Below are 22,985 nucleotides of genomic sequence, written 5' to 3'. Positions count from 1 at the left end.
ATAAAATGTACTTACTTTTCACTTTAACTTTCATTGTGGTTTTTAAGGCACGTCACTGGAACAAAACAGAGCGATTTGGAGGTTAGTTTATACAACATAAACAAAAGTAACAATATCACGAAATATCGACAAACGAAAAACCTTTTCACCAGCCTGTTTTTGTTTTTCAAAAAATTATTGACACTGGTATTAACAGCCCGTGGTAAAGAAACAGCCTGTCTGTTTAATTTACCACAGTCTACGATGTAGTGTGCATCTAATTTCTCTAAATTTGTAGATTATATAATAAATATCAGTAAATAAGAGGATGAAATGAATAAAACACCGTACCAATATTTATTTTGCATAGTTTTTGTTTATAAAATTGAAAAAATATATGCATAAGAAATAAATATATGGGTGAAATCATGGGCCTATGAAATAAGGTAAAAAAATGGCGGCGCCCATGCGAACGACATCTTCGGATTTTGCTGCGAGTACATGACTTTATTTCATGATTTAACTCTACTTTATCTAACTGTTTTCGAATCCTAAGCGTGCGATTACGGAAAAAATCATAGGTATGGTTACTATTTATAAATCCACCAATATATTGCTAGCCTAGGACTAGGCAGTATATCGTATACATACATGGCAGTAACTTGACTCAGTCAGACTTGAGTAAGCTTAAGCCTTAACTAGGTATGATCATCAAATTTTCAAGCAGGATATTTCACATGGAAATTGTTTTATTTGGAAAGGTGATTATTTAACTTAAAAAATGAGGGGTCAACCATGTCTGTAGGACAAAAATTAGCAAAGTTATGGGCAAATGTCTTTTTCCAAATTCTGTGACCATTATTGACTGTACCTTTTAAATGAATTACTGTACAAAAAAGCAAGTAATGCAGCATTTTTCAGCACGGCGATCCATTTTACACAAAAGCGATTTTATTTGAAAAAATCCTACTATCACTGTATGATAACTTTTGTATCAAGGTATACCAGTTCACAGTTTTTGACTTTCTACGTGAAGTTTCTGGTGTCCAAATTTCAAATTTTTGTACTTTCCTATGGGGATTACACAGTTAAGCCATTTCTGTGGTCACAAGTTGGGTATTGAAGGAGCCCTCTATGATAGGCAATGTGGGCATACCTACCTTAACACATGATATAGGTAACCTAGGCAAACCTTAGTTAACACATTTACTAGTCAGCGAATTCATGAGACCGGGGCCCCAACACAATGCATATTTACATAGAAATTTGAATTTTTTCGAGAATAGGTGGGTGAAGGAAACCTACATAAATATGTTTTCTATACTTCACTTGACCCAAATATATGATTTTTTATGGTGATAATCAAGTCGCACATGGAATTTTAGAGGATTTTGATAGCAGTTCCATTAAAAAAAGCTGCCATCGCCATGAGACTAAGATCTAGAAACACCCCCCCGAAATGCCGTTTTGGGGAATTTTGCTAGCTGAATCTTTTTGATGAAAGTCAATCTTTGACAAGATGTAACTTTGCTACGGAAAGTGCTATGAAAAAAAGGTTTTCAGTTTTGGCTTAGTTTACTCAAGGGCTTTAATTTGATATATAAAACGATGCAATTTGATGGCAAATTTGAATTCACCTAGGATACCTACATGATAGTCATAAACACTAACAGCTCTATAAATGGTCCCGGGCTGAGTCATGATCATCTTTTAGGTATGAGCATGATGAGAGACAAACCTTAAGCCCTAAACCGGGGCCCTAACACAATAGTACAATACATATTTACATAGAAATTAAAATGAAAAGATAGGTGCATTGGGTGAAGGAAACCTACATAAATTAGGGGTTCATTCATATATTTTCATGACTAAACGGTTGTTTATGCCCGAGGGGCCGCTTGCACGATTTTCCTTCATTTTCCCTACCCGGTGATCGCACATCCGGGATACCGGGCATAAACGCTGTTTATGCCCGGCTCTCGACCAATCACGCGCGCTGTTACATAGCGTGTATGTATGAATATGTTGTCTATACTTCACTTGACCATGATTTTGATATCAGTTCCACATAGAAAAGCTGCACTATCACAAGACTATGCTGTTTTGTTTTTAAATTGATGCATTAAATGTTGGCTGAATAATATTTTTGATGAAAGTGACTCAAGACAAGCGGTACGTTATTTTATATGATAAGAAAAGAGGCCACATGTACTGCTAGTGCTAGAATGTACTTCATTTCTTAACATATATTATGAACCACTTGTCTTGAATCACTGAAACAAAAGTAATTGGATTTCTTGCCCCTATAATATAAGTTTTTTACCAGTGTGTAGTTATTTTTGAGAAAAATGCAAAATTAGTCACAAAATTTATCAGCGGGTGTAGTACCACCTTAAGCAATTTATAAACAATTCTCTGGGATCACTGAATGAGACTGCTTGTGTACTGTTTTCCTTCTTCTGCTTTGGTTGACTCTCTATCTCCCCAGCAAACACAAACCGTTTTACAGAAAATATTTTAATGTTGGGTTATATAAAGGGTGTATAACGTTTTAATAAACATTTAGAAAACATTTTTGAAAACTTGATACAAAACATTCTAACATAATGTTATTAAGAGTTGACAAAATATGTTGCAAAATGTTTGCCACCAAATATTTTACAATAACATATATTTACAACATTTTTTAAAGGTTGTGTGCAGTGTTTTTTCAAATGAAACATTTTACAAATATTTCATGACCTTTATTATTTACATACTCAACATTTGACAAAAACCAAAATGTGTTGATCAGTTTATGTAGTTAACATGTTTATAATGTTTTGGGTCCTCTTCATGCTGAATAGTGCTTGTAGCAGCAAAATGAGTGGGATTTTGCCCTTTAAACCTAAAGAGATTTTATATTTAGTCTTGGAAGTTGTTAACCCTAAACCTAACCCTACCCGTGTTTTTTTTTTTGTTATCGGAAGGGAACGAAGAAATGAAAAAGGAGAGAAGGTGAAGAAAGACGTCACTTAGTACCCCCGGGATTCGAACCTGGGACCCCTCGCATGCCACGCACACGATCATCGACATGTAGCTACCGAGGTTTGGCTGTCCCGGGCAGCAATTCCTGGGTATATATGACTTAGGCTGATTGCGTCATCAAGTCAAGTGGAATGCATCCACGCAGAGTGGTTTTAATAGTGAGCTTTAGTGAGACTCAGTTGGGTTTATAGGGTTAATGGAACTTTTTATAGCACTGTAGAAGCAGGCTATTCTAGTAGGAGCTGCTAGCCTAGAGGCTATCCCATGGTTGTGTCAGCATGTTAATTCTACTTTCCTTCAATAGGTACTAGGCCAGTAAAAATCAGCCCCAAAATCTCCAAAGGTCAAAATAATTGCAACATGAATTCTATTTTCGGAAAATGTTGCTCTTAAGTCTCTATTTTAACATACTCAAAGTCTACCAAAATCAACCTCTGCGAAAGATGTGGAAAGTTGACTTTTTCAAAATGGCAGCCAAAATGTCGTAAAAAATAGACAGTTGTGATTTCAATATTATATGAGTGTCCATGTGGGAATTGGGTGACATTTGACCTATAAATGCTCTTATGCCCTAACCGTTTCATAAATATTTATTTGTCTGCGTAGTTTTTGTTCAAAATTTCAAAATGGCCGCCAAATACGTTCATTATGGGTTGTGAATACAGAGAGGGCAGTCAACTTTTCACCATAGAAGCTGAATCAGTATTAAAATAGTACATGTTAGTTATGAAAATGTTGCTCTTATTAAAGTCTCTATTTTAACATACTCAAAGTCTACCAAAATCAACCTCTGTGAAAGATGTGTAAAATTGACTTTTTCAAAATGGCAGCCAAAATGTCGTAAAAAATAGACAGTTGTGATATTATATGAGTGTCCATGTGGGAATTGGGTGACATTTTGACCTACAAATGCTCTTATGCCCTTACCGTTTCATAAATATTTATTTGTCTGCGTAGTTTTTGTTCAAAATTTCAAAATGACCGCCAAATACGTTCATTATGAATTGTGAATACAGACAGGGCAATCAACATTTCACCATAGAAGCTGAATCAGTATTAAAATAGTACATGTAAGTTATGATCCACATAATTATTATTACTTTAGAGTAAACATTTGAATGGTAATTGGATGGACGGTCCTAATATAACATTCAATACAGCGTCGTCAAACATTTCTCCCACAAAGAGTTACAGGATCGATTCTAAAGACCTATAAATCAGGGGTGATTCGAAAAGGTGATTTAATTGTCAGCATGACTGCAATATGACTGTAACTTATTTTTACTCTTCCACTTGAACATGTTGAATAATTCTGGGGCGACGATATACTTCGCCAGAGACCGGGTCTCTCCCATAGGCTTGAGGATCGCTGATGTTTGATTATGCGCTCTGATTATCAGGCAGGCGGCATCGGTTCAGGCTCGGGTGTGGCTTCGCCTATTAGGGCTGGTAGCCAGCGTTCGGAGTTGCCACTTGCGTACGAGGGAGATACAGCTATACTTCCTCGGGCAGTTGCAAGCGTGGCGGCATCCTCATAATTCCGGTCCCTCGACAGCTCCACTCCTGCCTCTCCTGGTGGATAAATCAACTCAGTATGACAGCATGACCGTTGCGTTTTACATCAACAGGGAGGGAGCACCAAACACAAGTCCCAGCTATCAGCATTTGCAGGGAGACAGTGTCCCTTCTTCTGTAGTGTCAGTGGAGGTGGTACGGAGCTTCGGACGGGGTTGACTCGCCGATTGCTTGTTGGGGTGGGTCAGTCCTCATCTCCCTTGTCTAATTGAGTGGCACCTCACTCAGTAGAATGCATGTATCGGTCCATCTTTAGATGTTAGATCGTCCCATCAGAACCATTAGCTTCCGCCTTACTTCACCTGGGATTAAGGGCGGTAGGCCGGGACACCATGCAGGAGAGTTGGGAGGGCATATTCGGTATAATGCCTTCCCTCCCATTGCCATGATCCTTCTGGTTCTGCTGAAGGTAGCCAATTCTTGGAACTGATTACTCCTTTTAGCCGCTTTCTCTGGCCCAAGCAGTGGATTGTTCCCGCCTCCTGGATCTTCTCGTGGGAGAACCAGTCAGTAGTCTATGCCGCGTAGATCTTCAGTTCCGCCACGCCACCGGCACCAGGTACAGATGGAGGTGATTAACAACCTCCACCTGACTGTTTGGCGTACTTCCGCCAGTCCGTCCAGACAGCGGGCCATTAATATTCGGTTGCTGCGCTTGCTGAAAGGCAAGGCAACAGTCAACTGGACAGAATTACGATTCGCGACTTCGCCGATTCTACAAGTCACCGATTTCATTACCACGGGGACCGTACGCCTCGTACCGCTTAAGCATACATTACTGCCATTTTAGCGATTCATCATGACTTGGGGGGTATATGGCGGTCTTATCGAGTCCAGCACTTGCGGACCTCATTAAGAGCATGGTGACAGAAAGACCTCCAGTTCGCTCCCTGGTTCCGGAATGGGACTTCATGTTGATGTTGCAGTATCTACCCAAGGCCTTCGAACCCACGGAGGACCTCTCTCGTTGCAAAACTTGACACTCAAGACTGTGTTCTTGATGGCAGTGGCCTGCGGTCGACATTGTTCAGTTATGTGCATGTTCTGTCTATAGGCGAGCACCACCCACGCTTCACCACTGGGGTAGTCTCTATCCTTCCCCGGGCTGGGTTCCTGGACAAGAACCAGACCCTGTCCTTAACTCGTTACCCGATGTGCCTCCCTGATCTGGTTCTCATTGCGGGGTATATGCAATGAAACCGTCACGCCCATCACGCCTCTGATAGGGTACATTGCGCGTATCAAAGAGATCGTGGGAGGTAAGTAGAGTTGCTCAGTGTTTACCCCACTCAGAAGTGAGAGGGAGATATGCAAGCGCATAATACTTACCTCTCACGAACTAAGACTGACACGCGTTTTAGGCGTTCCACCTCTCAAGATTGTCATACGTTCATACGTAGAGGGTCACAAGAAACGTGCGTTGGTGGGGCGATATGTCGTTAGGGTTTGGTGATACCGGGTATCCCCGTTCCTATGGGGGTGTCAAAACCTTTTTTCTGTGGTACAGCGGGTTTCTTGTGGTCCCAAACTATCAGTTTGTGTTTACAAGTGCTAATTATTTAATTCCATATTTAGTGATGGAATAATGACCGTTCCAGCTATTTTGGCGGCCATTTTGAAAACTTACAAGTGAGAAAATGTGATTAATCTTATTTCAGACCCTCGAAGCATGGCTTGAAACATACGAATCGTGTTACTATTACTAATAAGTGACATAGTGAGTCTGTTTTCTATATTTTGTCCACCATTTTAATCATTTTGGAGGCCATTTTGAAAAAAATCGATTTATCCATATTTCGCAGAGGTTGATTTTGGTAGACTTTTAGTATATTGATAAGGGCACCTAATAGAAATGTTTTTCGCAAAAAAATTCCATGTTGCAATTTGTTTGACCTTTTCAGCTGATTTTACTGGCCTATACAGCAATGTATTTAATTACTGAATTCTGATTTTTATTTTTATTATAGGAGACAAGCTAGGTAGCAACCAATATGCACAGATTTCCAGATCAACATTTCCCCAGCTCAGTCTGTCCCAGGCTGGAGGCAGTACATCCTCTAGATACCTGTGGGGATCTAACGGCTGTGAAAACGGAAAGTAAACCTGATGACCAGGCCTATGTGTTCAGATGTCAGTATGAAAATCAGTCTACAAGTGGGCTTACCTTTAGCTCAGTGGAACCTGCTGTACCATTATATTGTACAAAGAAGAAAACCAAAAGTATGTTTGTTAATATCATTAGAATAATGTTAATGTTAACCTGAGACTAATATAACCAAATTACATTAGTCTCAGATATTAACTAAATATGTTTAACAATACTCTTGTGGGTGGCATTGAATCATTGCTTGTGACTATCCGATACATTTGATCAAATGTCAGAGATTGGGAATAATGTCAAAACTATTCAAGCATGTAAGTTCAGGACTTATATAGTCTGTATCGTCTCAAGTTGGGAGTAATGTCATGTTGGATTTTGCAGTGGCAGATACTATTTGCGTGTACGAACCTAATCCAGCAGGGCGTATACACACATATATAAAAAAAGGAAAGCGGTTTGTCTGTACGCTGGCGACGCACTCATGTAAGCGCACCGATTCGAATATGCCACAGCGAAATCCAGCATGGCGTTACTCTCAACTTGAGACGAGACACGTGATAGTGGTTAATTCTGAAGATTATTTAATTGGCAATAATCTGACAATATTACAATTATGGTATAGCTCAAGTTTCAGTATTGCCAACATTGGCAAGAGTAGATCAGACTGTCACATTTAGCATATGTGTACTGACTGAATGCAGCATTTTGAATAGGAACCTAAAAAACTGTACTTAAAGAAAGAAGTTAGTATTTATTTGATCAAGATTTCCATCTGTAAATATATGTTCGCTTAGAATCACCAACATAGTAAACAAATCTATCTGTTTAGTGGTAAAATTATACGGATATGATAGTTTGACTTTTGTGACTGTGTTGTAAAATTGGCTCATTATTGGAACACCTTATATCTACATGTATAGATGCAAGGTTTGTCTACTTCTTTCTGATTAGAAAACACTAATATTTTTTTTTTCAGAAAAGAAACAAGAAACAGGAAAGAAAATACTCAAGGTAACAGTTTTCTATTTGTTGTATAGTAGGGTGCCATGCATAAGTGGGGTTAAGATTATCAAATGTGAACTACATAAATTGGTTTTGTCACAGAAAGTGGTGCAGATGTTTTCTAGCTGGAGTTGAATCTCAAAAAAGATACAAGTATTTTCCCTCCACCTCAGGGAATATACCAGCAACTTGGGGGGGTCTCAATTCTCATTGAAATCTACTGACAGCTAGGCACTGCACCTGGACTCCCTGCCAATATGTATCTCTTATAACTCCAATAATCTTGCATAGTACAGCTGTATTTTATCAAACAATATGAAAGTCAGAAGGATTATTTACTGATTAATTAGTGGATAATTAAATCTGGTCAACCAGAAAAACTCACTTTTTGGTCAGATGGAATCACCGACGTTTCGGCCAAAACCTTTGGCCTTCAGCTGGGTGAATGATTTAGGGTCATCACTACATCACTACACACTTCAAGCCAACCAATACCCTGCGGCAGTCGCTAGTACACCCAAAGGACAAACAGCCCAAGGGCCGTTTAAGTGGTGTTGTGTATGGTGTCCAGTGCGCTGAAGATCAGGTGTGCCAAGACCATTACATTGGTGAAACCGGCCCACCACTGCAGAGTCGCATGTCCCAACATAGACGCCGCCAGTTCAAGTGGCAACGATTCAGCTGTCTACAAACACCTTAAGGGCAGTGGTCACAGTTTTGACATTGACGACGTTGTCATTTTGGACCGTGAACCCCGTTGGTTTGAGCGGGAGTCAAAGAAGCAGTGTGGGTGCGAGGCGAACAACCGTCACTCAACAGGAGCGGGCGTTAGAGTGAATCTGTCACATGGTTGGGATCGGGTCATCAAGCAACTTCCTCATCGATTGACCTCGGATGACCCTAAATCATCCACCCAGCTGAAAGCTAAACGTTTTGGCCGAAACGTCTGTTATTCCATCTGACCAAAAAGTGAGTTTTTCTGGTTGACCAGATTTAATTATCCACTAATTGATCAAATCCCAGATGACTGAAAGTATACACAGTGTTATTATTTACTGATAAACATTATTCCCAAGTTGTTTATAATTATGTTGTTTGCTTAGTACATTTGTTTACTATATATAGTGCCATGTCTTTCTTTTATTATTGCAGTACTCAGAGAAGACTTTCTATGGTGGTTGTCTCTCTTATCAAACATATCCATCTGGAGAATGTACAGGAATTTTATTTCACCCAAGAATGTCTGACCTTAAAGGGTTGTGTATCCTTTGATTTAATTTAAAACAATGTTTTATCCAGCATATCATAAGTCAGAAGGGACTGTGAATAAGTTAATAAGTGAATAATGTATGGTTTTGTAAGTATTACACTGTTTAGTCAAACAATACTTGTGTTATTCAACCTTGACATTTGTGTAGCTGTGGTACCAGTCACATCACAATTACCAGAAGAAGGTGGAAAGCAGACATGTATGTTTAATACCCAACATCCATATATGGACTACCCATTATCAGAGCACCTGGTACAGATAGAAACAACACATTCAACTGACAAGGGTGAGTGTATGTGTGTAAATGAGATTTATTGGTAAGGTTAATAAAGTGAACCTGACTTCGTTTGGTGTTCTAGGAACTTGAGGTTGCGCATCAAAGTTGTACTTATGACCAGATTAAAATCACCTGCCTTGTTGTTTTTTTAAACAAATTGAAATGCAGATTTTCCATACTTGAATATGACCCATGTATAATCCCATCCCAGGATCTATTATAGTCCCCTAATGTGGTGGATTGTGTTGCTTTTTGTTGAAGAAGAGGATTTCAAGCAAGTAGCAAGAAAACCTCACAATTATAGCAAAAAGTTATTTGAACCAGTACCCAAAACTTTACAAAAACAACTTAACCTCATTGGGTTAACATTAAATTCTGTTCTTTTCACCCAGGTAGTATAATAACAGCTTTGCGTACTCATACAGAGTGTCATCTTGTAAACATAACTGGAGAGAATGGGAAGCTAAAATTCTGCAAATCTCACATCATTCCATGTAAGCACAGGCCTACCTCTATTTCATTAAGGTAGGTAAGAGATTGGTTTCAGTTAGAGGTTAGAAAAGTGTTGTGTGTTTGTTCACGGTTGTGTTAGTACTTGAAGACATTTCACGCTATCCTAGCCCAGGTTGTGCCAATGTATGATGTAATGTCGTCCCGCCATCTGCGTTTTTGTCTTCCCCTTCGCCTTCTGCCTGTTCTAGGTTGCCACTCTGTTAGACGTTTTGTCCACCTGTTATCATTTGATCTTGCTATATGACCTGCCCATCTCCATTTTGCCTCTTTTATTTTCTCCAGAATGTCCTTGACTTTGGTTTTATTTCTTATATCTGAGTTCCTAATTTTGTCCCGTATTGTAATATTCAGCATTCTTCTTTCCATTGCCCGCTGTGCTGTTATCAGTTTTTGTTCTAGGTATTTAGTTGTTGTCCAAGTTTCGCAGCCGTATGTCATTGTAGGCAGCACACATTGATTGAAGACCCTCTTCCTTAATATCATTGATAGTTTTTTATCACACAGAATGTCTTTATATCTGCCAAAGCAGCTGCAGCCAGCCTTAATTCTGATTAGAACTTCCTCTCTCGTGTTGTCTTCCAGCTTCACAGTCTGGCCAAGATATTTGTAGCTTTCTACTTTTTCTATCTCATCAGTTTCAACTACAATGGGCTCATTTGTTTTGAAATTTGTCATGAATTTTGTTTTTCCTTTGTGTATTTTTAAACCGATCTTCTTGCTTTCACTGTTCAAACCATTTAATTGAATCTCCATGTCCTTGACTGATGTTGTTGTTAAAGCAACATCATCTGCGAATCTCAGGTCTGTCAGCCATTCTCCATCTATATTTATTCCTTGCTTCTCCAAATCTAACTTCTTGAAAATCTCTTCCATGGCAGCTGTGAAGATTTTTGGTGATATTGTATCCCCTTGCCTCACTCCTCTCTTTATGTGAATATGGTTTGACACATCATTGTCCAAATGGATTGTGGCTACTGCATCTGTGTAGATATCCTCTATGATGAGCACATAGGTTTCATTGACTCCTATTCTTCTTAGGGCTGCAAAAAGATCTGAATGCTCATAGCCTTTTCATAGTCTATGTACCCTACACAAAGCTTTAGCTGGTATTCATTCGCCTTTTCAATCAGCTGGTTTAATGCGTGTAGATGGTCTGTTGTTGAGAAACCTGCCCGAAATCCTGCTTGTTCCCTTGGCTGGTTTTCGTCTAGTATTCTTTGGATCCTGTTTTGGATTATTCTGGTAAATATCTTATATGCATGAGAAAGCAAACTTATCGGCCGGTAGTTTTTGATGTCTGCTTTATCCCCTTTTTTTTGAAGTAGAATGATCTTTGCCTCCTTCCATTTCTCAGGAATCTTTTTGTCTTTCAGGATTTGATTATAAAGTTTCACCAGCTGTTTGTTGATCTCCTCCCTCCTATCTTAAAAATGTCACTTGATCGTCATCAGGTCCAGGTGCTTTATTGTTTTTCATTTGTGTTACTGCCTTTTCCACTTCTCTAACTGTTATATTTGGTACTTCAGTGTCATCGGTTGATTTTGTGGGTACTCTGGTTCCGCTGTTTTCATCTGTTTTACTGCTGTACAGGTCTTGGTAGAATTCTGTACATACATTTAGAATTTCTTCTCTGTCTGTGGTTATGCTTCCATTCTTTTGTCTCATTTGGCAAATTCTTGTTTTCTTGCTGTTCATTTTTGTAATCTGTTTTGGTCCCTTGCCACTTTCTAGGATGGATTCAATTTGCTGCTTTTTTCTCTTTCTACTTCTTTCTCGTCTTTTCTTTCTCACTGTTTTGACTAGTTCTGAGTATTCTATCTTCTGTTTTGGTGATTTGTCCTCTACTTCTCTAAGTTCTTTCCTTTTCTTATCTAACTCTTCGATTGCTTTGTCCTCCTCTGTGGTCTGTTTGGTCTTTCTCTCTCTTGGCGCTATTTCTTCAGCTGCCTTCACTATTGTATTGGATATAAGCTCATATTTGGTATCTATATCTGCATTTTCTATGTCCAGACATGCAAATCGGTTTTTCAACTCCAGTTGAAAATCATTCTTCAAATCTTTCAGTTTCAGTATGTTTAACTTGCTTTTCTTTTGGTTTCTAATGATTTTGAGTCTTGCCAATTTCCTGTCTATGTGTATCTTTGCTCTGACCATCCTGTGGTCACTACCAATGTCTACACTCGTGATGACAGAACAATCCTCTACAATTCCACGCTGGCTACTTAGGATGAAGTCGATTTGGTTCTTTGTAATTCCGTTGGGACTTTCCCATGTCCAATACCTGTTTTTATGTTTCTTGAAGTATGTGTTAGCAATGATAAGTCCTTGTTGCGCAGCAAACTCAAGTAGCATGTCCCCTCTTTTGTTTCTTTCTCCAACTCCAAACTTTCCCATGATGGCTTCTTCTCCAGATTGACATTCTCCTATCTTGGCGTTGAAGTCACCCATTACTATGGTGTACTCAGCTTTGCTGTCTTCTATCGCCTTATTTACCTCCTCGTAGAGTTCTTCAACTTTTTCATCGTCAGTAGTCCGATGTTGGTGCATACACTTGAATTACGCTAAGCTGTTTGTTTCCTGTCAACTGTACTATGAGAGAGATCACTCTATCTGAGTAATATTTCATGTCCTTTACATAGTCTATGAATTTTGGGTGGATAAGAAATCCAATTCCCTTGGCATTTTTGTTTGCCTCTGTTTTTCCTTGGTTATAGAGCCAAGCACCTCCCTTGAGTTCCTCAATGCCCTCTCCTTCTCGTTTTGTTTCACATAGTCCAATTATGTCCCATTTGAAGTCTTTCAGTTTGTCTAGCAATGATTCAAGTGATTCTTCCGTTCTCAATGTTCTAGTATTATACGTACATATGTTGAGTTGTGTTTGTCCAATCTTGTGACCATCATCAGTCACACAGCTTCCTATTGGCTTTGACTAACACAATGTAAAAATAGACTGAAATATGCCAATTTTCAATAAAATGGCAATATTATAAATTATTTTTGCACAATGACTTTCTAAAAAAAGGTGATGCTTGCGGGCAACAGGAAACTCACAATCAACTTTCATTAGCCTAAACTAGAGGAAGGAAAATTGGTTTTTTGATGTAAGCTAGTGGTTGTATTTAATACTGGCAGTGATGTAAGCTAGTGGTGTGTTTACTGGCAGTGATGAAAGAAAAATCACCAGTTCACTTATGGGGTTGAGAGTATGCCAGTAAGCATGGTCAGATTAGTAACACTGACAGTGTGTGCATCTCAAAGGTAAGCCCATATGTGTTGGTAACCAACAATTCAAACAAGTTTAACTGACTTTCAGCACACAAAATCCAGCTAACGTTGAATTTTTGATTTGGTCATAATAAGACAAGTCCATCACAACATTATCAGACTACTGCTGATGAAGATGTATGTCACGCATTAATAAGTTGCATTTTATGTAATGAAAGTCAGTTTGAACTTGTTTGAATAGTGTGTATCTGTTTTCAGTGGCAGTAATGTGATAACTGAAAAGACCTTGTGTTAGATAACATCAGTTACATCACAACCTGTTTGTTTATTTATTTGTTTTCAGTCCATATATCAAGAGGGAGTGTCTGATATCCTATGCTGATGGCAGCATCCAACTCAGAGATATTGATAAACAGTGAGTGGTTTATATTTGTTTCAACTATAGATTTATTATTATATTATAATTGGCAAGACATTAATGAACTTATTCTCGCTGGGCAAATTTTACCCTTAGAAAGAGAAAGGTGAAGATGAAAATGAATGACTCATATAGAAATCTGTATCAAAAGGTGTGAACAAAACATCTTCTCATAAAGGAGGGCATTGGCTTAAAGGAGGATTTCATCACATACCATTTCCACCTTGGTTGATTGTCAGTGCCTCCCCCCCCCCCTACTCATCATATCATCCAGTCATCCAATCCATATTGATATGAAAGCCAAATATGTGTGAAGGTCCCATAGGATACTATGTGAAGAAAAAATGGGGTAACACACTTTTGACTTAAACACAAAATCCCAACAAAATATCTTTCAGCCATAATATTTCACAGTGTTAGTGAGAAAAAGGGCTCTCCGCTAATACCAAAATCTGTATTTTGATTGAGAAACAGTGGATGAGGTTTTGATTGGATCTCCCTCCTTTAATATTTAATCAGCATCAGTAAAAAGAAACTAATTATTATAGTAATAAGAGTAAGTACAAAATTAACATTAAATGAAAAGCAATAAATATGAGAAACAACATGAATGTGATAAATGATAAAATGGTACACTATCAAATTCCTAGTGTACATGTAGCTGCCTGCACAGGTACACCATCGCCAAGGTACCTGATTGGTATGCACAGAGTACCTACACAGTACCAACACTTCACAGGACCTACCAGCATTGGTACTACACTGGTACCTCCTGGTACTGCACAGTACCGGCTAAGTACTTTTGCAACAGTGTACCTGTGCAGGTGGCCCCAAGGTGAATCTTTTAGTTCTTTTAAAGGCCTATTCAGTGATCATCAAAATTCAGGTAGACGAAAAGTTCAAATATTTTATTAAGATTTTCACATGAATGTAGAATATTGCCAAATGTAATTATTATATAAAAGTAGTTATATCAATTTGTAATGACGAATGGCTTATAACCAGTTGAATGCACTGCAAAATTGTCATGTGCTTTTTTAGTGTGCAGCATGTAACTCCAGAATGGGAGGATATGGGACAGGCTTGTTGGAGTCACTTTGGAAGCCATCCTAGACTAATCTTAGCACACGGAGCCAAGCAATTGGATTTGTTTGATATCAGGGTAAGTCTCGTACTGTATTGTACATTTTTGTAACATATTTCTTCTATGGTCCACTTTGGAGGGCTTGTTGGTTGGCATATGATGTGCATTAAAGAAATTGAACTTGATACTTATTATGGCTCACCAAGATTTTTTTTTTAAAGCAGCCATGCCCTGGTATAGCCTTTCACTTGACATAGCAGGGTCAGAATTTCATGAAAATTCATTTGGATGCTACCAGAAGAATTTTATGATAATATTTCGATTCTCTTCTGTAGCGTTTCCAGTGGGTGGGGTGCGAGGGTGTACCCCAGGGTTTTCTAAAAAATCATGCACAGTTCAATCACTAGGTAGGCACCCAGGGTGTACTCTGTAAAAATATAATAGATTTACAAATCTCTACGAAGATTCTTGCAAATTGTCAGGAGAATCTATTCAACTTTGAATGGATTCTCAAAATCTGGACAAATTTCTTACCCTGCATAGCTGTCATTTTGTTACCCTACAGTCATCACTCTCATCAGCCAGAATCTGTTTAATGATGCTTCCAAATGACCTGTTAGCCAGAGACCAGGAGATCCAGGTTACCAAGCAACATCCAATGAATTACTTCTATCATCTTGTTGCTACTCAAGATATGATGGTGCTTCTTGATGAGAGATTCCCTAAATACAATGTAAGTATAAGAAATTATGCCTTTGCCAAGTAAAAAGACTGCATCTACTACATGTATCTTCTGTGTTATATTTACCAGCAGATAGAGCAAATATCTTTCAAGGGTCTACTTTTAATAGACACATGAATTGCCGAACATTAATGGCAAGTTTATAATCTATGCCCAACACAATGTACCCACTCAACGTTTTCTCGATGCCCACTTTTTGCTAAATTTGCGATCAACATCTGTCACTATGTAATACACCCTGGGTTGAACATCCGTCAGTATGATGTAAGCCTACAATATTTTGTATGCCAAGATAACAGGCTATTCCAATTGAAATACATATCCCTATGAAAGACATCACTACAAAGGGAGTGTGAATTTCAAATGGGGTTGCTAGAGTGGGTGACTTCATTTGAAATCTACACCCTCTGTGTGGGCGATTAAGTTCATGTCTTCCATAGGTGTATGGATTTTAAGTCTGATTTACAAAATGATAACCCCTATTGAACAAACCTGGAGGGAGATTGCAATATGATATTATAGCCCATGTAACAATGTCTCTACATTTTGTGATACAAACAGGTGTTACAATGGCCTCATCATCTACAATCCTCTCCATACTGTATTAATGTTGTCAACCAAGCACTCCCTGCAGAGGATCTGGCTATAGTATCTAGTCACCGTTCAGCTCAGTCACATTGCCTACAGTTTTCATGTAAGTTATACATGTCTAATATCGCTGATATCAAAGTGTATGTTGGTTATGACATCAAAACGTATAAATAAACTGAGACAGGTGGGTGTGGGGGTGTGTGTATGGGGGGGGGGGGGGGGAGGGGAGACATGTTCTAGATAAAAAGTGACAAATTTGTTGTCAGGTGATTTTGACACACAAAAATCGACAGATGTGTTATTGATTTTGAACTGTTCATAAATTCAAAAAATATTATAGTGGCAAAGGTATAGCCTCCAGATGGATTGCAAGAATCTGTGGAAACTGAAAATAAGATGCATATTATCATCATAATGCTGTTTTCTTGACTAGATCTGAAAAAGGCTGTTATAAGCCATTACTAAAACATTGTTACAAGCAAGTCTGACATTGACAAACATACCTATTTGGAGAAAGATTGAGTTGAGCTTGCAACATGCTACTAAAAATATAGAAAGAACAAAATACAACAAATATGGTTATCTTCACTTACTTTTGAAATTTGAATGTTTTGCAGGTCTTGATGGCAGCACACCAATGTCAACGGCTCCAATATGGAAGCTATCTTCAATCAGGTCAGTATGAAGCTGTGGTGGTTTAATACAGAAGGGCTTGTAACATGTACAATAGTATGGGACCTAAGGGCGGCGGAACCGGGGGGCCAGGGGGGCCAGTGCCCCCCACTTTCAAAATCGTTCCGCCGCCCTTGATGGGACCATAGCTGGTCTCAAGTTTTGTTTTGTTTTGTTTTGCTTGGTTACCTGACTAGCATACCAAGTTGCACCTCTGGGATACTGGGATGTCTTGAAAAGGTTATTTCATGGACTTACTACTCATTTTAAGACAGACAGTACTGTAAAGTGTGCTGTAGACTTGTGTGTTTTGTGCAGTCTGTTATAATGGCAACCCTTCTATTTTGTGTTTCATGGACTTGCGCATCATTTTTAGACAGACTGTACCGTAAAGTGTGTTTAGGACTTCTATGTTTTGTGCAATCTGTTTATATGTACAGTGGAAACTCTTTAATACGAAATTTGTGGGGCCACAACAGTTAGTTTGTCTTATCAGGATTTTGTCTTATCCATCACATATTACATATGGATTCAGTGCCAGGGACCTGAAAATCAAGCTTGTCTTATCAGGTTTTTTGTATTATCAGAGCTTGTATTAACGAGTTTCCACTGTATTTTGTATTTCATATAGTTGTTGGTTGGATGCCATGTCACAGGTTCCTACATGTCATGGTGTTGATGATGTGAAGAAGCAGCTTGATCGATCTCTGATAGGTACATGTACAGCTGAACATACTGATGGCAAAAGATTGACTGTATTTCAGGTAATAGAATAACTATAAAGGAAATGTATAGTATACTATGTCTTGTCTCAAGTTGAGAGTGATGCCATGTTGCATTTTGTAGGAAATTTGAATCACCACGTTTACATGGTTGTGTCATCAGCATACGGATGTAAACGTCTTTCTACACTTGTATATATGCCCAGCTGGATTAGGTTAGCGCATGCGATTCATATTGCTACTTCGAAATCCAACATGGTGTTACTCTCAACTTGAGATGAGACAGACTATAGTAAGATATTTGTAACATGAAGCTGCTTGCCATAGGTGTTGATTAAGATAAACATGAGTTAAAGTGATCATTTATTTAAGTGTTGAGTGAAACCTCTTGTTACAGCCTCAAGGTTAATATACAAACATTTTTAAAACACACTTTATTTTAGGTTTACTATGAGGTGAGCAACTCAATTGTCAGTCTCATTCCCCCATCGAAATGGCGAAAGAAGAAAGCTCTTTTTTATGACCCCAGTAAGATTTTAGGCATGTTTACTTTAGATTGTATGAGCAAAATGAAATAATAGCCTCATCCCCCATGGTTGTATACCTCTTATACTCAGAGATGCCAGTGACTTGCCAAAACAAATTCTGAAAATAATGCAGACAATTGTGAGCCACAGGGAGCATAGCGACTGAAGCACAGTGCCTCACAACCGAGGGTCCATTTTAAATACAAAATTGTATTGTAATTTTCCCCCCTATTTTTCTAAAAAAACAATCACAAATGATTGTAGCACTTGGCTCTAGGTCCAGGTCTAGCTCTCCAAATCTGAAGAAAAAACCCAATTTTTTTTAAATAATTCAAAAATTCAGAATTTTTGTTTGAATTTATAAATATTGGGGAATCCGAATAAATTCAGGAAACTGGCATCTCTGTATACAGTTCTATGTGCCATTGTGATACACAATGTTGGATGTGATATCCACTATCACTAAAGCAATTTAACTCAAAATTTTGAATCATTTTGTTTTGGTTACAGGTTTGATAAATATTTAAGTTTAAATGACTAAGTTACCTTGTTACCTAGTTGAATGAATCTTCCTCCTAAGTACATCCACGCAGGAGTATCGTTGGAGGTTGACTTGAGTGCTGGCTGGGTCTGTCTAGGCAATATTGAGTTGATATTTTTGGTACATTTGTGAAAACTTTTCATCAAGAAGTGAACTCTTGCAGCTTTTCCTGCTATATAGTGGGTCTGAACATCCCACTTGAATTTTAAGTTGTTCTGAATATAAATGTCCAAATATTGTGTGGAGGTGACTTCCAATGTCGTGCCACGCACAACATTTGAAGTTTGAAGGATAGAAACCTATACAACTTTTCATTTCCCCAACATCCTTGTAAAATGGTTAAAACCCAGAACAAGTAATTAAATATTTTATATTTTGTACATTTTGTTATGTTACAGGTGTCAGATATTGGTGATGTATTTCAGCAAACACTTTCACCATCCCCTGATGAAGACAATAAGGATAAAACTGCTATCCCTGGCCCAGGGTTCAGCCACATCAAGTTATCTGAGGAATCAGAAAAAATATGCAAGAAATGGATGAATGAGGCCCTATTAAATAAAAGGAAGAACAAATCCAGGAAGAGATATCAGTGGAGTGAAAAGACTTCAAGAAGTAAAACCATTAAAGGTATGTGAAATTTATGCAGTCTATTAGGCTTTGCACCTGTGATTGGTAACATACCGTAGAATTCCACCCATAAGTATATATGCCTCTAAACGAGGTATTTTTTGACGAAAGAGACAAAAGGCAAATACCCTCCACAAACACATCACAATAGATTGGTCTTACAATAATATGTGTTTGTACAGCCGCCTATATCAGTAATATAGTTGTTCAAACTCTATGTCGAAATAATGTGTTTGTGGAGAGTGTCTGCGGCTCGTCTCTTTCGTCAAAAAACCCTTGTTTAGATGCATGCTTGTAGATAAGGATTAATGGTAGTTGATGATTTCACACCACCAAATAGAATTATATCGTTGTGCGCCCTTAATTTCAATTCTTAGAAAAACCCATGGATTCTCAATTTAAGCATTAAAATGAGCAGAAATTTGCATAATTTTAGCCAAATTTGGATTGGTCATGATTAGTAATATTATTTCCTGCAAGTGTACCACAGATGGGCGAGATCAAATAACTTTTAATGATTTTAAGCAGCCTTTTCTTTACAGAAACACTGGCGTGGTTTTGCCTGTAAAATAGGCAATTCCCAGACATCGAAAACTAAGAGGGCCAGTCGTAAAAAATAATGACGGTCAACCTATATTTTTTCCCAGCCAGAGGGATCAGGCAAGGGCTGATTTCAACCATCATAGCTGTCGCTTAAAACTGAGTCGCTCCTGTGAAGAAAAAATGATGTTTTCGTAAGGCAAATTTAGCACATATCTCTATGGCACTCTGATTTGGTGGTGTGAGATCTGATGTGTCAGTGTTTGTTTGCTTTTTTACTTTTTAATCCATTGCTTGGTAATTTTGTTAAACTTGTTTTCATTGCAGAGTTGCAACTAATAGAACCTCATCCAGACTGTGATATCTGCACAAAGAAACCACAAGACAAGAGATATTCTCCAAAGACGCCACGGCTAAGAGACAATATCACCTGTCCAGCTTGTGGAATTCTACTCAACTCATCACAACTCACAGATTACCTCAAAACAACTAGAACTTCAACAACTCTCAATAATGAAATAATCACTTCCAGAGTGGTACCTTCCAGGCAATCTAGAGAAGAGTTGCCATGGAAACCATTAAAGTATTCTCAGTATAGTGATGCTATTGGATGTCTGCTTAAGAAACATTGGCAGTTTGATGGTGATGATGATGAGGAGGATGTTAATGGTGATGATGATGATGAGCAGTTTGGTGACATCAATGATCAGGTAGGGTTAAAGAAATGAGAAATATCATTATATAAATTAAAAAAAAAGATTCTTGTGATATTCCCTCTCTCCCTCAGGTGCTGCTTTGGTCTTGATGAGAGTCTACCATGCTATCCTGTCCTGCACCAGATTTGTGACCTCTCTTTCTGGTCAGGTAATGCCCATAGGCGCTGCTGTGGTCTTGATTTGAGTCCGCCATGCTATCCTATCCCTCGCCAGATTTGTGGCCTCTGTCATATCCAGTCCAGGACTTGATGTCATCTGTCCATGCTGTTGTTGAACATCCTCTACCAACAATAGCATGGTGTGGTATTGGTCACACATATTAAATTAGGTAGCATGTGATCACAGAATTAAGATGTGTTGCTCCATCACCATTTTGTTACATTAACCTATAAGCAGTGTCTGGAAATTACACTTACACTTTGAGCCAGTCCAGTCACTAGCAATCTGACCAACATAGTGGATCATTCTGTATGGCTTTGGTTAAAAAAGGTCAGTTCATCCAAAATTAACCACTCATCACTACTAGCAAATGGAGAATAAATTGATCTCCATGACATGAAATGTGAAGACATGAATTAGTAGCAGTATAAATATGCTACATATACAAGTCCTTTGCTGTGTCCTGTTATATATTTGATCACATGTCAGCTCAGCTTATGCTAATTTATATTCATATGTTGCTGGATGATTTTCAAAAATACGTTGTTAAAAGATGCAATCTTGTTTCGAAACTGATCATTCTTCTCGAAATGTCTTATTCCATCCAGGCATCCAGTCAGAAGACACAAACACCAATGGTACCTACATCATCAGCAGGCTCCCAAGACTCATTGTCCAAGGTGGTGCAATCTGCAAACCCAAGTGTTTCTCTTTCAAGTCTCAAATTTCCAGAACAATTATCTGCAGGTATACCTAAAGTCTCTCTTACACGATTCAAGAACTTACCAGAGTCATCAACGACAATGTCGTCACCCAGGGTTCCTCAAAAACGGACAAATTTCTTGGAAGCAAGCCAGCAGCTGTCTCAAAGTAGTATTGTAAGCACTCCCAGAAGTCCTCAAAAGAGGATTACAGCAAGGAGAAAACTGTTGAACCCAAAGTATACAATGGGTTTCTAGCATATACCCATCTAGACTAATAAACTACAGACAGTCACCAACTGGCAAAGTTTCATCTGTTAATGAGGGCCAATCGTTCCATGAATGCAACATGCAATGCAACTTCTATGCACATACCACATATTTGTACAATCTTTAGCATTAATGTGAAGCATGTAACCCTCTTATCACGTAAATGCAAAGGCACAAAATGTGTGCGTGATTTGTTGGACAAGGTCGATCAAATGATCGGCGCTCATGAATATGGGAGAAATTCTCAGTGCATATAAAGCACGCTACTTTAATCTATACACATACCACATTGTTGGATATATTATTTCTGAAGACAACCAAATACCCAACTCCAAAGGTGTGTTTTGGCTGGAATTAAGGGTGTGTTTTGACAGAAATCCACACATCCATCATAGCAAGGCTTCTTGTAAAAAAAAAAAAAAAAAAAGATTGTTTGCTTGTCCTCCACCGACCAACCCTAATCAAGAAAATTTCGTTTTACTGTACAAATAAATACTGACCCTAATTTTGGAAATTCCAGAAAAGGTTTTTTTTCAACATTTTTGACATCCTGTTTTTTTTAACAGTTTCTACACACTTAGAAACTGTTTTAAAACAGAATGAAGTGGTATACAGTAGAGAAATATACCCAGTTCACAACTATCGGTATTTGGGCTATTTATTTTACAGTCATGTTTTGGCTACGACTTTAAAAAAAAAAAAAAAAATTAATCCCGACCAACCAACCCAATTCTGAAAAAGTTGTGGAGGACAAGCAAACAATCTTTTTTTTGGCCTAATGCATGCATAAATCAAAGTTCATGCATTCTTTTTATGTAAGAGCACAAACCAAAAGTTTGATGACGTCTTATATACGAAAGTGATTTTGTCCCTCCCTGAACTTAAGGTTATTAATTATTTTAAACTGTTGTGATTTGGTAGTTCACAGCATCTTACGAATGGTAGTGAGCTTTGGCAAAAACTACATTGCTCAATTCATAGCGAGCGTGTAGAAGAATTAAAATATCACAGATATACTTTTATAGGTGCTGCAGTTCTTGAGTTACGTTGTAAAGAGGGCTGGAACAACAACACTTTTGTAAAACGTACATAACTCATTAACAACAATAAATTAAGAAAGTTTGCAAAGTATACGATTTGTAGAACTAACTTTTGCAAAACATCAAGGTGTTAATTTTCAATAATATATAGATCCAGATAATAAAAATCAATTTTTAGGTTGCTTCGACCAACAATACCTCGTCTACCCTTAAGTCCCTCCCTGATAAGTAAGTGTGAAATGTTGTAAATACAACCCGGAAAATCAACTTTGACCAATATTTGAACTATTTATTTACAAATGTGATAAGATTTCTCAACTCTCTAGTTTAATGAAAGGACTTATATAACATCATCAAACATTTGGTTTGTTCCATAACAGTGTATGTGATTGGTCACAACATTAATGTCCAGCTGCTTTATAGTGTGACAATTGTGGGATAGGAAACAAGTAGGAAATCATTTTTCATAACCAATTGTCAAAAATAACATAAAATATTAACATTATGAGCTAACTCTTAGCCTATAGTCAAGATATTCAGTGCTTAAACAGACCACTTAGGGTTATTCCTTTACGTAATTATACACAAAATTGGGTTTAGGATTAGCTTAGGCTTTCTTACACAAAATATTATATGAAGGATCGACCCAATGTAATTGATTAA

General features: G+C 38.1%; 1 protein-coding gene across 2 annotated transcripts; it reads left to right on the top strand.

The window, feature by feature from the left end:
* The first annotated feature begins 268 nt into the window (after nt 1-268).
* Nucleotides 269-22,985, top strand: LOC140158678 (uncharacterized). Of its 2 annotated transcripts, XR_011859813.1 has the most exons (16): nt 269-560; nt 6,549-6,801; nt 7,659-7,693; nt 8,837-8,945; nt 9,103-9,240; nt 9,624-9,756; nt 13,313-13,384; nt 14,429-14,549; nt 15,037-15,204; nt 15,775-15,907; nt 16,422-16,479; nt 17,108-17,240; nt 18,665-18,896; nt 19,764-20,146; nt 20,920-22,168; nt 22,537-22,985. XR_011859813.1 is itself a non-coding variant. In XM_072181856.1 (15 exons), exons 2-15 carry the CDS (start codon nt 6,573-6,575, stop codon nt 21,268-21,270), a joined length of 2,295 nt encoding a protein of 764 aa, XP_072037957.1. In that variant the 5' UTR covers nt 269-560; nt 6,549-6,572; the 3' UTR covers nt 21,271-22,465. The 2 variants fall into 2 exon arrangements, 1 of the variants encoding a protein (XP_072037957.1); XM_072181856.1 differs by lacking the exon at nt 22,537-22,985 and having other exon boundaries at nt 20,920-22,465.

This window comes from Amphiura filiformis, chromosome 8 (genome assembly GCF_039555335.1).
Source record: "Amphiura filiformis chromosome 8, Afil_fr2py, whole genome shotgun sequence".
NCBI classification, from domain to species: Eukaryota; Metazoa; Echinodermata; class Ophiuroidea; order Amphilepidida; family Amphiuridae; genus Amphiura; species Amphiura filiformis.
The sequence above is the reverse complement of the archived record's forward strand: the minus strand, read 5'-3'. Positions and strand labels throughout refer to the sequence as shown.

Coding starts and splice junctions, on each gene's coding strand:
- LOC140158678 (XM_072181856.1), top strand. CDS start 6,573: ATGCACAGATTTCCAGATCAACATTTCCCCAGCTCAGTCTGTCCCAGG. Junction 9,757..13,312: donor CCTACCTCTATTTCATTAAG/GTAGGTAAGAGA, acceptor ATTTGTTTTCAG/TCCATATATCAAGAGGGAGT. Junction 15,908..16,421: donor ACATTGCCTACAGTTTTCAT/GTAAGTTATACA, acceptor AATGTTTTGCAG/GTCTTGATGGCAGCACACCA.